The sequence below is a fragment of the Ptiloglossa arizonensis genome, chromosome 10 (genome assembly GCF_051014685.1).
Source record: "Ptiloglossa arizonensis isolate GNS036 chromosome 10, iyPtiAriz1_principal, whole genome shotgun sequence".
Taxonomy (NCBI): Eukaryota; Metazoa; Arthropoda; class Insecta; order Hymenoptera; family Colletidae; genus Ptiloglossa; species Ptiloglossa arizonensis.
The window spans coordinates 8,612,665-8,628,971 of NC_135057.1; the positions used below are offsets into that span (position 1 = coordinate 8,612,665).

General features: G+C 45.0%; 1 protein-coding gene across 1 annotated transcript in view; it reads left to right on the plus strand.

The window, feature by feature from the left end:
- The window catches only part of Tei (irregular chiasm C-roughest protein teiresias), a 516,885-nt gene that overhangs the window by 138,071 nt on the left and 362,507 nt on the right, over positions 1 to 16,307 (plus strand). The window contains exon 2 of the mRNA XM_076321760.1: positions 2,673 to 2,714. Within this exon, the coding sequence (XP_076177875.1) occupies positions 2,673 to 2,714 (42 nt within the window). The remainder of the gene's footprint in view (positions 1 to 2,672; positions 2,715 to 16,307) is intronic.

The following is a 16,307-nucleotide window of genomic DNA, read 5'->3' on the forward strand; positions in this document are numbered from 1 at the left end:
CGTCGGTAACGGTAGTTGCGATTTTATTGCCGTTCGTTTCTTTGCGATCGTATCAATAATTCGCGATCTCGTTTCGTGTAATTACTTCGAAGCGACCGATGGAAAGAGAGACGAAAAGAGGGGAGAAGTGAAAAATTTAAATACGATAGTCGCGATTCACAGTCGTACACCGTTTCGTTTTGTTTGCGCGTTGCATAAAGAGTCGCGACTGCTTCGACGAACTGTTTAAATAATTCTCGAGCACGTTTCGCGCGATTAAGCGCACTCGACTCGACGAACGGAGAGATAATTTCGGATATAAAGGAGGCTGGAGGATGCAGCGACGTATCGTTGAATATTCAGATCCGATAGTCGCGTGGTGATCCTTCGCGGGGATCGATACCGTCGACGAAACGATAAAATCATCCGTAGAATTCTGTGCATAGATAACAACGGGAAGCGGAACTGTGTATTTTCAGGAATTCCTAGCGTAATCCGATCGTGGGCTAACGTTCCTCGTAAATTGGACTCGATTGCTCGCTAATTGATTGATTTAAGGTGGCCAAAGACTTCCGGAAATTTGATTGCTATGGAAGTCGGCTGGTTCGGAACGGAGTTAGTTCCGATATCGTTTCTGGACCTGTTCAAACTAATTTCTGTCTTGGCCATCTGCTTCTTCTAGCTTTACGACGGGGTTACTCGCCACCGGGCGAAATACGCAATAAATGAACAGCGTTTGTAATATTTGAGACTTCCGGGTGCGAGCCACGGAAGACAGATCAAGCTTCTGGCGAGAACTGTAGCAACTTCGACGCTGCCAGGACGTTGGTATTCTTTTATCAACGTGTCACAGTCTACACCTGGGGAAATCTTCGAAAGCGTGGACTACACAAGTCACGGTTGCGAAAGCTTCGAGGATCTGTCAAAATCGGACAATAGAAACGAATTTTTCATTCATTTCTTCTTCGTGTTATTTTATCTTTATCGTTGAAATATGACGATTAGAAGTATTGAAATAGGGTGGTACAGAACACATCGGAATATCGTAGAACGGAAATATTAAAGCATGTTGGTACAGAACAATTAAAATACAATGGTATGGAACAATTATTGGTTAGTAGAAAAACTCTCTGCGAAGATTGAACTCTCAAAGCGAAGAACACCGAACAAAATGTCCCGGAACGTTCCGCGATTGGAATATAAAAAAATTAACTATTTGTGCTTCACTTCAGCGATTCTTTCCCAAACTTTTCTATCCGATCGATCGATCGAATCTCGAATTTCGATGCTTCGAATCTTCTTCCCGCGCACGAATTTCCCGAACGTTCGTTTTTTCTTCTTCTTCGAACGAGAAAAGAAAAACGATTAATTAATTCGTTCACGATCGTGGCAGGATAACCAAGGAACAATTTCTTCCGTAAACCTCGAAGAATGAAATAAAATTCATGCAACGGGGAGGTTAGAATAATATTCTTCCAAGGAGAGGAGGTCGTTCAACCAAATCTCTGCACTCGACCGCTTCGTCGTTCTAATTTCCAACGGTGCCGTGGCGCGAGCTACTTACGAGTTCGCGGGGATCGACACGATCTCGCTAAATTGATAACGGAAAACGTACCCTCCCCTCCCCTCCCTCTCGCCGCTTTTACGAGACCTCTGTTAATTATTTAAAAAATGAGACTCATTAAAATGCGACGGGGTGCATCAGCTTGCGCGTGGTCGTATCGATCGAGCGTGTTCCCTCGAGCACTTGCCACGGCGCGCGGTAAGTTTCGCGGTAATTTTCGAATATTTCTGAAAATTAATTTAACCGTTACATTAGGGGCCGAAGAAGCGAGAGAGGTAGTCAGAGGGTGAAGGATACGAGAACCGGAAGCCTTTCAGGTCTGAGAGTTTTGAAACGTCGCTACGTGGAACTCGAAAGTTTTGATTGCGTCTCTGTTTCCCGTCCAATTCGCGGGAACGGTTTCTTTTCTTTCGTTTCACAGCGCGCGATATTTACGTTGGTTCTGTGATACGCTCGTTTCCTTGCACATGGCACCCGAACGATCGCGAACCTCCTCATCGTTGACGATTACACGCGGTCTTCCTCGAAGCTTCGTCCTTCAGTCTTCGATATTCGCGTTAGCGTTTTCTTCGCGAGAGAACTTCGAACGAATCTTTAAGTCGGAGATTACGAAGCCTGTTACCTCTACTCCGATACAATTAAAAAGTTTTCAAACATCGATAGTGCGCAACGTACTTTAAAAAATCTATATTTTTCGTTCCGGTAACTACGTTTCGCGTCCCAATCCTGTGGATACAGTTTTTTCAATTTAAATTTACCGGAAGAATGATACAGCTGTGAAAGTACGTTAACGAAAATTGAATGCTTCTTTATAAAACGTGGAAGTGGTTTAAGAAAATAAATAATTTTCCAAAGTGTCGACGACCCTGCTTTATACCTTTTATACGCAGAACGAGGCGAGAAATCGATTATGCAAACAAATGAAATGGTTCCGTATAAAAGGAAGTGTAATTGCACTTTGCGAATGTCCGTCTTTGGATTTAAAGCTTCGGCTGTAACTCGCCATTACGTAAATTGTTCATGGCGGATTACTGTATGGATACTTTAATTATGGGTACGATAAAGACGTTTAGTGGTAATAATAGCGATAATTCTGGAAACGATGGATATATTTAATTTTTTGTTTCAGGTTTGCGACAACGCTCCGGTCCCACCGACACACCGAGGGGTGGTGAGTTTATCGAGTATTTAATCGAATCGACGTTTCACGCGCGCGACAGTTCGTATCGTTCGAATCTCGTCGATGAGTATCGACCTCTCGATCGATCGTTCCTTTGCGATGGAAAGTGTACGATAATCGGGGGAGATTAGATCGTAAGACCGATAAGATAATCGAAAAACCTATCGAAAGTAAACTTGGGGAGTTACAGATTATTCTGTATTCGAATATTCGAACATTTAAGCGATTCGAATACTTGTCGAGTATATCTCGTATACTGTACGAGCACTCGATTAAGCGAATACTTTACAATTCGAATATTTGATTATTTGAATGCTCGATTATTCGAATACTTGATTATTTAAATACTTGCTTGTTCAAATAGTGTTTCTCCGGACGTAAAAAAGATTCCTTTAGCGTAAGAAAACGTAACAATATTCGAATGACAACTGTACACTTGAATATTTGAAGTCTTATATTTGTATCTTCAAATATTCGAACAACGATAACTGTGCACTTAAATACTTGAATTCTTATATTTCAATTCTCCAATAGTCAGACAAAGTTATTCGAACACTCGAATACTCGAACTTCGATACTCGAATTATCGTCAATTCGCGTACTCGAATAACCAAGTACCCAAAAATATTCCGATGCCGCTTCGTAGCATTCGACCACCACCGATAAAATATTCGAGTATTAAATTATCGGTGTATTTCCAGCCCCGGTCGTAAAACGTTTTATACTGCCGAAAGAGGGCGCAGTTATTCGATTACTCGTAAGCGAGTAATCGTTCGTTCGAAGTGTGCGCGTAAACGGGAAAATTTCGGACGAAACGTCCCCTCCGGCCCCCTCTGTTCTTCCCCGTCTCTGTCCACGGAACAGATTCATAACGCTACGAAGCGCAGATTCGAACGTTAATTTTGCGAATAATATCCTTGGCCGGTCACGATCGTTCCGCGGCGCTCATTAGCGTAATTGACGTAAGCCCCTCGATTAACGAGGGCATTTTGTAACTGCGGGAGACACGGAAAAATGAACGGACCGTCGATAAATTTCCACGGGCAAATGGCAGCGAAATAAAGATGTTAAAGCACCACTGGCAACCTCGTAAATCGTCCACTCGTTTTCACCGATACATTTCACACGAACATCTCCCCGGTAACGATCGTCCGAACTCGCGATCGTTTTCTTCGAGAAATATTCCAGGTGCGCCTCGATCGTCGATTTTCGAAATCGTGCACCGTTCTGGTTGTCGTCACGCTCGAAAACGAAACCTAACGATCCGCGCGAGAATTGTACGTATTTTCGAATAACACTCCCACGATCCATGCGGTATCGCGCGAAAATACCGTGGAACCGAAACGTAACAAAGACGATCGATTTTTCAGTGACGCGAAAGAGCGAGCGCGTTTCACGAGTTTATCGGGTGCTCGTTGCGCGGAATGAAAGTTCCGCGCCGGGGAAATTTGAGCGTTACATTTTCTTTTGGGACGCATCGGTGTCGATACACGTGTTGATTTTCATTTATCGGCCGCTAATCGCGCTTTGGTTCGATCTTTATTGACCGGGCCGTTTGTAAATATTTATTTGTCGACCGTACTTCATCGAGCAATATTAATAACCGTCCGTTTACACATGGACGATTTGAGACTATCGATGGAATTAAATGTGTGCGTTCTATTTGGTTAGTCAAATTGGATGAAAAATGTTGTTCAAACAGTGAATCGTTATTTCCGAAGGAATATCGCTTTTGTACGTGCGAATAAATCTAATTTGATTGACGAAACGCGTGAACGAGAGATCTCGTTTAGAATAGAAAAAACAATGTCGTCCGATATTATGGAGATTCGTGGAACTTTATGAATTTTATATCCATTCGGTGGTTACGAACAATACGTTGATCGTCGATCATTGAGAATTATTGAAATAGTTGAGCTTTAAGTTACGCGGTGTGTGTTTCGAAAATGAATTTTATATCCATTCGGTGGATACGAATAATACGTTGATCGTCGAGCCCTTGAGAATTATTGAAATAGTTAAGATTTAATCTACACGGTGTGTGTTTCGAAATTTATACGAGGGAAAGTACATAAGCACCTGTATAATTGGTTCAGCGTTAAGCTTCGCAGAGAGGGTGAAATACGTGGCGCCTAATAGGCAAGGATCAAGTATTGCAGGGAGAAAGAAAGATCAGTCTCGGGTTAAAGGGAACCTGGTACCGTGAGTAAGTAGAATTTAGATAGGGTCGAGTAATTTTTGCTTAGTCGTGGACCTCGTAAGGGCTGACTGCGACGTCTGACCCTATACGATCCTCGTCTACTTTCAGGAATCTTCCATTAACACTTGCACCATCGAAGGGGCCAATTTGATTCGTTTCGAACTACTTATTAAAATTACTCGATTACTAACGGTGCTTTTGCATGCAATATTCATGGACAATTATTGAAATAAAGATTGATACTCGTAAATTAATTTAACCTTTCCACTCCTACTTTCGAAGGTACGTATGCAGTCTGTTATAAATTTGAATATGAAGTTCACAGTTGGTAGTTCTAGCGTTAATGTCAATTTTCTAAAATTATTACAACCGATTTTTTCCCACCACTTTTATTATTCTTTTATTACGTCCTCGTGGCCGAGTTAACATCGGGTTTACGCGTAGTCTTCTCGCGAGATAATTGCATACGGTCTTGCAGGCGCTGTACAATGAGAAATTTTCACGGATATTAACATCTTAATATACTCTGGTATCATGCTCCTCTTAACATATTAAATACATGTTCCACCACGAATGATGGAACGGAGTAATATAGCGAATCACTATAACCCACGAATTACACACTCGAATATCGTTGGGTTTTAACCACAGCGTTCATCCCAATACAATTTTATTAAACATAGTCATTAAACGAACCTTCAACGAACGCCGAGAAACACTAAACTCGTTGTTCCAAATTTACAAAAACCAATCCCTAGAATCCTTCGAGCCAACGCCTCTCGTTCTTATTATTAAATACACTCGTTAAACGAACTTTACCAACAGTTTCTCCGAAAACTCTGAAAAAAAAACCATACTTTACCAAATACCTCCCAAATCATTCCCCTAGCGGTGAATCTTCGAAAAAACAACGATTATTTATCTCCCGTTTTAGAATCGGTTACGGCACGTTAAGGGAACAGCGTGGATCATTTTAATCCCAGACCTGTGTAGTCGGTCGTTCAATATTTGCTGCTATTTTGCTGTCCATTTTCATCGCTTATATCGCGCGCCATTAAACCGTAAACAGCCGTCCACCGCACGCGGATCGATATTCTCCAACGCGAATAATTTCTGGCATCGGAATTATTCGCGAATGTTGCGATTTCGTTTCGTTGAAATTTCGATACGCGGTGGGTTCCAACGTTGCGCTACGATGGTAACGTGTAACGCGTGCATCCACGGTGAACGCGACGCGCGATAAAACCCCGTGTCGGTGGCATCCTCTTCCTCTGACCGTTTCTACCGACGTTTCCGTCGAAAGAGCGGAACACACCGCGCGGTATCGGGCGTCGCGACGCGTTTCGCTTTCAGACTCGGCCCGTGAAAGTTAAATTGCCTCCGCTGCGACGTCATCGGTGAATTTTTGGTACTGGTCGTGCAGGATGGGAGCTGGGGGTTGGTCGGGGATGGTAGAGAGAGTGAGAGAGAGTTACGGGTGGGCTCGACTTCGAAATCCCCGCTCGTTTAAACGGGATTCGTCTACAGACGTGGGCGAATTAAACGGGATAACCGGGACGCCCTGGCCCCGGAGAAGTAAGATCGTTGCGATTTATCTTCGAGCAACGGGTGATTATTTTATTCTAATTTGCTAATGCACTAAGAATTCGTTCTTTCGCGGAGAGTAACGAATTCAAAGAAACGAGCGTAGTTAATGCGGGAATTCTTGATTTTTTATCGCTGCGACCGGAGAACGTTCACGATCCTTTCGAGCTGATGGAATTTCCTCGGTTTCGGTGGAAACGAGGCTTCTAGGGGTTCTAACGAGGATTTTCAAGTGTGGGCGACGTAGATATTTTTGGAGTAGGGTGTCAAAGTTTATTTAACAATTCACCGTACTGTCGGGAATGGAAAGTGTTTTTTGAGAATGTTTTCAGAGTGTACAAACGTGCTTGGTGAAAACGGAGCGTGGTTATATATTATATTATGAATACAAAATGAATAATATTTATTAGGAATTTTTACGGTATAGATATTTTCTCTTACCGAGTGTAAAATATAAATTATTTTTAACTAATTACACACAGGTTTATATTTACTATTCACGAATAATCCTGGGAACAAGTACTCAAAATATAAAATAAATGTATACATCTTTAATTTCCGATTAAATGCGGTTTTTAGAGGCACTAAAATTTCTCTAAATGTTCCACAGACATTGAAATTGTCTAGTATCTAAAATCCATATTCCATTTTAATTAAAATATTCCACCAGGAAAATGTATATCGACGTATAAAATATCGAATTACGAAAATGTTACGGTACGAGAAATAACAGAAATAAGATTAAAGAAGGAATAGAAATAACAAAAGAAAACATGTATTTTCGCAAGAGCATTCCGCGATTAAACGTGGAATGTCTCTTATGGGGAAATGAGAGACGTGAAACAGGACGATGCTGGCAGGAACAGGTTCTAGGGGGCGGAAAGACAGATCGAAAGTTCGATCGAGTTCGTCGATACGGGGCTTTGGTAACGAAAATCCGCGTTCTGTGTACAGAGAATCACGTGTTCGGGAAACTCGGCCTCGCGCTGACATTTATCGTTGACGATGTACCGGCTCGATGATCGATATTTCGATCGTAAAACGCACTGCAACTCGAAATTCGCTGTTTTTGCGTTCACAGTTAATAGAACTCGCGATAGCTGCGCGCTGTTTCCCGTACAACGAACCGAGGCCTCTGTCGCGAGATTTCTCTGTCTAACTCGGTCGATCTGGGTGGGAAAAATATTTGGAAAAAATTAAAAGGACATCGGGGCATCTGGATCGGACCCTTGAAATATCGAAGCAGCCGAATCGCGGGAAATTTAACACAGAGAAATTGCCCAGAGGTAATTTATAAACGAAAACGTTCACCGAATGAAAATTTCACAAATCTATCGAGCAACATTTAATTTTCAGGTATTCAAATTTGTATATTCCTCCCCATTTCGTTGTACATTTATTTCCACAAAGGTAAAGAAAAATATCTTTCGAATTTTAATTCCAATAGGATCGATTCCGTGGAGAGGTGATTTTTTAAACATTCCAAATTTACGCTTCTAGCCTTTCTTTAAATTTCTACACGAAAGTAACCAATGTCGCTTTCATAAAATTCTCACAATTTAATTCCCCGTTGTTGAAACCCAGTACGAAAACAATTGCCCGGTGAAAAGGTTTGATTGGGGATACACAATGTTGCTAAATTTGTGAGCGTTACGGCGCGAAGAATATCGGTAGACGTGTGTAGAGCCGGTGCTCGGGGAAATATACGATTTCGAGAGGTTTGCCCATTTATTACGGGACATTTCTGAATTTATGTTTACTTTCGGACATTTTCTTGTAAATTTCGAGCGTAAAATGAATTTTATTCGGAACTGGGCCACGTGCCACGGTATACCGTTGTTGCAGGCAAATATGTTTCAGAGTTAAATACGTCGTTTGCGATGGAAAGGAGACGGAAGAAGATGAGACTTTTAAGAGGGAATGCTGGGCGTTTACGGTGAGGTTTAGTGTTATTTGATGCGTCTTCTATTGCGTTATAACGTATGAAATATCCCCCAGGAAGAGAGTCTCGGGGCGCGTTGTTCGAAATATTCCGTGGATCAACGTGTCTCGCGATCGTTTGAACAATTTCAGACGGTACGAACTGGACATTCAATGGACAATCGCGCGGTATCAATTATGCAATACTTTTTCCAATTTCAGGAGTTTATCATCCAGAATTCGATATTTGCCCGATTCTTCCGGCACGAGATTCGTTAATTATTTCGAACGACGCTCCGGTTAAATATCAATTTTTATTGGCGCTACGTCGCAGAAACGAGCGGCGTTGATTAATAATTCTTTCTGTTGAATGTTCGACGATGCGTTATGCGTTTGACATTATAAATACCGAACGAGGTCAGATTGAAATTCTGCCACATTCAGCATAACACGTGAATTTATCTCCCGCGTTATTTTCTCCGACTGTTTAAACTCGTTTCGTGCGAGAAATTATAGAAAATGAGTTCGACGCGACACGCAAATGGTGGTTTAAAATTTTGCTACTACGGATGTATAGAATGTAAGAAAAAAAAAAAAACGAAGCATCGACGACGAAATCGAAACCCGGTTACGGATATCTGATCGAAAGAGTCGTCAACGGGACGCGAAATGTTGGAATGTAGTGTTCCGAGTTGAGAAATTGACCTTTGGAAGGAATTGCGAATCGTATTGAGTCGGACGTTTCGGTCGAAGATCTGTGACAGAGCGAAAATTGCTCGACAATCTCCACATTTATTTTACAAAATGGTACTACATTTACTTTGATTCAAGAGTTATCTTTCTAGCTCTAAACTGTACGCGTATCTCGGTTTTATGTTCACACTGCGACAGAGTATACATTTATTTTCTATTTAAATTAAATTCAAATTCTTAGTTTCTATTCAAACTGAATTTACATTTTCAATTTAAACAAAGAAATATATTTCCATAACAGAAACGTCTCTACTCTCGAGTTCCTCGTGTTCAACATCCTCGTGTTTTCCCCAAAGGAGCCTCGCCGATCCAAACTACGATTACAAAATTTCGAAAGAAATTTCGAACAAAAATCGTCCCGTTGGTGGGAGGAGGGGGGTGTGCCGTAAATTACCAGGAAAAACACTCCGGGAAACATTCGTTTCCCTGGTCAGTGAATCGTGTTGGCCACACGTTGTCAAGATTTACAACGCAACGTGTCCTTTCGCGGGTCGTTTTCCAGGGACGCGGTAGTACGGTTCGGCGGCCGGTTACGCGAATTACGCGAGCGCCCCCTGGGAGGTTCCGCGGAGGGGGCGGGGACAAAGGGCGCGCTGGACGCTCGCAACGGGTTGGCTCCTCGCTCGTCCTCCCCGCCCGCGCAACGCATTCTCGTCGAGGGTGGGGGGTGTTGGTTGGTTAACGTTTGAATTCGATGCCTCGTATCTAATTCTGTTTAGCCGGGCAGAGTGATCGAGATACGTTCGCGGACGTTGGCGAGCGGGCGCGAGCGAGCGCGCGCCGTGTGGGAAAGTTTAAATTATCCTGTCCACCGAGAGAGGAAGCATCCTCCTCGGGGGAAAACGGGTCGGATTGGTCGAGTCTGATTAGTTCGTCGGTCCCTCGCTCGTTTTATCCTCTCTTCCGTCGCGTCCTCCTTTCCACGGTTTGGTAACTACCGCGCGGTCGTCGAGCGGAAACGTCGGTAAGGTGTTGCAATGGCTTTCCTTTCGGACGAGCTAACCAGAAACTGCGAAAACCAGACCCGAGGAGGGAGAGGGACGGACGAGGGTCTAACCGAGAGGTTAGAGCGAGATCTACGTCGTCTCTCCATCCGCGATTCTCTTTCCAATCTCTTTTCCTCGTTTGGTTGTCTTTCCGTCTTTCTTGCGTCTGATCCCCGCCTCCTCCCCTCCCACCTTCGTACGGGTCGTTCCCTTCAGAAGGCACCTAGGTGCTCGTCAGTTCCCCGTCGTTTCGCGGGTTGTCTCCGCGCTATTGGTTGCCTGTTCGTCGTTTAATCAGACCTCTCTTGATGAACCGGTCCCGCGCTCGGTTCACGGAGATCCGCGACAATTTTCGTAATGAGTCCATTCGCGAGGCTCGAAGCCGCTTTATAGATATTCCCGGTGAATGGCCCGCGGGGACAATGCCTGTTCGGTTTAATTAATTCTACGCGCGAGAGGACCCGGTGTACGCGCGTGTCTTCGACACCGAGCCCGCGTCCCGCTTAATGATCGGGGGCTGTTTATTAAAATATTTCACCGTTGAATCGTCCGTTTCGAAGCGTGGTCATTCGGTGAGAAAGAGGGTCGGTGGATTAGGGGCTTGGGAATTTTCCCGTTCGAGTTTCGCGACGTTCTCTTCTCTGAAACGATGTTTATCTAAAGGGTGTATTGTAACGCGTTGGGGTAGCACGATGGGGGACGAATAGTGAAAAAGGAAAAATTTGTACTCAGTTTGATCTTGTCCCCCCAAGTAATTTTGTGCCTCGAGAAGTGTAACCAAGTTTTCATCGAAAATTAAAGATTGAGATTCAATCTGGTCAACGAACAGGATTGGTAGATCAAGAAATGAAGAAACGACGAGGAGGCACGTGTAAAAATCACTCTTGATATTTCAATAGAGTACTCCCGAACTTTACTCAAGATCTCTCCTAATACGAGAGAAAACAGGTTCGATCGCGTTATAGACCTACTGTGTTTACACGGAATCGTCGATTCGATCGAATCGCAGTACACGGATTGTTCGCGTAAAAATCGATCGAAAAGTCCTTAGCGGTTTCGCGATCCGAAGTTTCGTTACGCAGATACGAGCGTTGAAAGTTAAGCGGCGCGCGGTTCGGGGCGCGTGATTTCAGAGGCGCGCGCGGGAAACGGCGCGTATCTCGGCAACGAGGCTTCGGATCGCGAAATGGAAAAGGACTTTTCGATTTGCATTTGAGCGAGGAATCGATCCAGGGTAAAGTTGCCGGGCGTCGCGACACACCCTGTATACAATGCGCGCGTCGTTCGAGCGATCCGGTCGTCGCTCGCGTACAGAATGCACTCTCGCGGTACCGGGGCTCGGGAATTGGAGCAAAATTGCATTCGCATCAAAACGCGTGCCATAAAATGTCCGATCGAGGCGCGCACCCGGAGCCACCCTTTAACGTCAGTTCGAAAAAGCGGCCGCGGAAAAATCGACGCAAAATAAACGAAACGAAATGAAACGAATTTAACTATCCACGGTCTACGTATGAAACGGGTCGGACAGGGGAACGAGAGCCAGCGGTACTCGTCTTTTTCTGGAATCGCTGCGGCCAGCGAGATAGAGATTAAAAGTTCCGCGTCGCTCTCAGTCATTGGCCCCGTCCGCGATACCGTATCTGCCATTACGGTTTTAATCTGCAATTTTATCTCGTATCAAGTTTTCCCGTGCTCGTCGAAGTTTTGACATTCTCTTTGACCAGTCGCCCGTAAACACAGGTCCCCGGACCCGTGTGCGGGTTGCAACGCCCGGCAAGAAAAGCGAGAGTGGCTATTTGGATTCACTGCGTTTCGTGCTTTACAACGTTCGATCGTGTCCCGATCTAGGGAATTGGTTGTTTTAAAATTTTTCGGGGTGGGGAGGACGATGTCCTTTGTATTTGCCCGAGGAACGACTCCGTCGATCGCCGACGGTCGCCATCACGAATCGATACACGTGTGTATGTGTATATTTTATCAGACGTTGCAAATTGGCTTTCGATTTTATTCGCTGCGTTGTTTCGCGCGGCTAGGTAAATTGAAACAAGCGGTACGTTCGATCGGTCGTAAAAGTCTACGTGTGCCTCGCATAAATTCACGGTGGTGGGGACCGGAAACCGTGGTTGAAATTGAAAGATAATTAGTAAGATAACGCGTCTGCAGGATTCCAAACGTCGAAGGTCATTTTTTAGTGAAAATAAATTTCACGTAGTTGGTTCTCAATAAATTACGTTCTTCGTAATAATTTTTCTGCGTCTTTTCCGTGCGTTTACCAAAGTTTCGACGAAGGATACAATTCTCTATAATTCTCGCGAATACGGAGATTCTACGCCTATGCAAGGTGACTGTTCAGCGTGTAAACGAAGGGATTCCTGATGGGGATTGGATACAGAGATTCTACACTTGTGCAGAGTGTCCGTTTAACACCTAAACGTGGTGGATCTCTGGGGAATGGTCACGCAAGTCCTACGCCTATGTAACGTCACGGTTTGGTATCTATAGTAAATGGGGGATCCCTAATGGGGTTTGAATACGAAGATTCTACGTTTATGCAACGTCACCGTTTAGTATCTACGCAAATGAAGGGATTTCTGACGAGGATTGGTCGCGAAGATTCTACGCCTATGCAACCTGACCGTTTAGCACCTAAATGGGGGATTCCTGGCAAGGAGTGGGCGGATCGAGGACCTCCCTCTCGTTCGATTTCCAAGGACAAATCACGATCTACGCGCGCTGCGTTCTTCGATTTCGTGAATCTGTGAGAGCAAACGTTGCACAACCATTGGCGCCTAACTTCGTACGTTTACCGCGCGTACGGTAACCAGCGGGAAAATTACGAAATTATTGGCGGGAACGCGGGCAGCGCCACGTTTTCGTGGAAATAACGAAGAGGGGTCACGGACGACGAAAGAATCCGTTGAAATACGTAAGGAGGTCGGGAACTCGGAAACTTGCTTCTTGGCGAGACGCGTTTTACGCTGATTCGCTCGAGCGGCAAGTAATGTCGGTACCAGATGTAGAGAAGCGACATTCTGTCGAGTTTCTGCAATTCGATTTGAATCTCGTAGTACCGAAGTTTGCCAGAGTTCACGGAAGTCGAGATAATTACTGTGTGCGGAGTTCCGAGAACCGGCGGTCGGTTTTTAAAGGCCCCGTTCGCGAGAGGCGGGACTGTGCGAGAAGGAAACGGGGCGGGGGACGGGGGTGGGGGAGAGTGCACGAGCGAAATTTCCGCGCGATACGATTGTCGTCGTCGAGTCGTCGTCGAACGGGGCCAAGAAGGTTATCGATTGATCTTGGTTCGTCGTCGTAGCGATAAAAATTGTTAATTGTCCCCAACGGTGTAATTGGAGGACACCGTCTTGCCGGAAGCGTAACGTAATTAATATTCTTCGGTTTCCAATGGTGCCGGGGGTGGATTGAGAGACGGGTCGGTATCGTCGATGGCCGAGGCTAATGCAGCTCGCGCCATTTAATACCACCGGGAGAAGTATACGGCCGGTACCGTAAGGGCAAAACTCAATTAACAAAGTGGCTCGTCATCTTCTCCCAACCTCGAAACTAAATCCGTTTAATACACTTATCTTTGTTGCCGCAGCAACAGAAAGCACTCGAAATCCGTTTAATGTACTTATCTTTGTTTCTGCAGCTACGGAGAGCGTTTCGCTTTTAACGTTTATTAACTTATACGAAAGCAAAAGCTCCGCGGGTGGTGTTAGATGGGAGGGGTCCTGGGTGGGGATGGTATATATAAAGCACCGTTCTCGTGTAATCTCATTAGCGCTAAAATGAAGTGCGGACGTCTGTGCGTATAATTCTTTTCTCTTTTTTAGGCATGTCCGACACGTAACCTCGCCACCATATTTTGTTGTTTCGTTCTTGTTCCTTTGCACCTATGTACGGTGGAGATTCTACGCGCTCGAGGCGCGCTCGTGAAAGACGCCATTTTCTTTTTTCCTCTTCCCACGATTCCGTGATACGTAGTTATACGGGTGGGGGCAAACGCATAGGCGTACGAATCGTCGCGTTCCAAGTATCGAGGGACAAATCACTGGAGTGGGTTGGTATCACAGTTTATAGTTTAAAAATGACCACTACCGAAAACTCGCATAACTTTCCAATTGGTTCGAATCGACCAATCACGGACAAGCACCGAAGACGACCGAACCGTAGAAAACTCTCGGTCTTCCACCGTCTAAACAGATTCAAGTTTACGTTAAACACTTGTTCGTGAATCAACAAACTCAACGCGATTACACTCCGTTAAATCGAACTGCAATCGTCGGAGCGACAATATCGTTCAACTCGAATGACAAACGCGAAAGAATTTCGTCGTTGATTATCAGCGAGTCGACGAGGAACGAGCGAAAGAACAACGAGTAATTACGCGTCACGATCGAAATAATGCTCGAGGCGCACGCGCGCACGTTAATTCCGTAACGAGGGATCTAATTTGTTCGCGTCAATTTACCACGTTCCAGCGTTTCGCTGTTTGCATTAATTCGCGGGAAATGGCATCTGCAGCTGCAATTCGCCGCAGGATCAGTGTTTCGAAACTCGATGGTTCCTTCCGCGCGTCCGAAACGACGAGAACGAAGGGAGGGGACGAACGAGAGGGGGCAGCTCGAAGACGCGCGTATTTCGCGCCCACTTTATTTCACGCGATACCGCATCCAGACCCTCTGCCCAAGAGGGGCCCGTGGTACATACTCAAAGAACGAGACGAGCAAAGAGAGCACTCCACAGATCGAAGAACTTCTTTGTGCAGCGTAGTGGGGCTCTTTTACACGGTTTGGCAGCTACGTACGCGCGGAATCGAAAGATAGAGAGGAGATCCGCTTTGAGATCGATTTCTATCGGTACTCGGGACCGAGCGAGCCGCAAGCCCGCGTAATTGATTCGAAAGGTTATCCACCGTGTAGGAAGTTGTCCCCTGTTGCGTGGATTTTAATTAAACACGGACAAATAAATCGTAGTCCGTTGCTCGGCGTTCGATGAATGTTATTACGCGAGGGGATTTCTTCGTTGTCGGTGAAGCGGAGCAGTGTCTCTCAAACTTAGCGTTTTACATGGACGATCTCGGCCGAGGGAAACTTTTGCCGGGGATTACTTGGGTGGAATTATTTTCGAAGTATAGTTTCCTGTTTGTTCGTCTTCGAAAGGATTTTTCTTGGCTAACGTGGTATTCGTTCATCCTAGCGACGTTCGAAACACGCAAGGAGTTATTGAAGAAAGCCACAGTGGGGTACTTGAACTTTCTTCCGTACACTGTTTAAAAACGATTATTTTCGAGAAAAGGTAACGCAAGGTATGATCGAAACTATCGACCATCGATCGTGAACCAACGAGACGAAAGATTCTCTGTTCGCGAGAACACAGAAATGAAAATTCAACACCCATTGAACTGATATCGTAGAGGTGACGCGTTCGGCTTGAATATCCACCGCTCGCTGTTTATAACATAAAAAACTTGCGCATTCCCGGCGCAGGTATTTGTTTCTTTCATTTTGAAACCGGTACATTAGAGAAACTTTATCCAAAAAATATTCCACATCGAGGACAGACACGGCGGCGTCATAATTCACGCGCAACCTCGTTCGTTTTTTCGTTTTCGTGCCCAAATCTTTGCTTCTCCCCATTATTTGCTCCTCTTCTTTCCCAACGGTGCTCTCTCTGTCCATCCGTGGTATTATTTCACCCCAGACTCGTTCTGTATATAGATATAGATATCGGTGTTCTGGTCGGACAGTTTAAGCGTTGGGGAGAGTATAGGAGGGGGAGGTGAAGGAGGGAGGACAAAAATTATCACCGATGACAGCCACGGAATTTGCAGTTACGGCGGACAAAGTGCCTCTCTCTGCTCCCCACTCTGTTTCTCTTTATCCCCACTTCACTCTCCATGGTCGAAAATGTAACTCACAGTCGGTTATACGGCTCGACGGACAGTTAGAGCAGGTCCGCTACTAATGGAGACAATTTATTATTTTCAACTTTCCGGCCGGGCGTTGCAGCAATTCGCCTTTCACGAACCGCGTTACACCTCTCTTTCTTTTCCGTTCGTGAAACTGTTATGGGTGATGAATCGTGCTACCGGGATTCGTGTAGAGGCGTGTGGAGCCGAGAGGAAACGGGGGGAGGGGG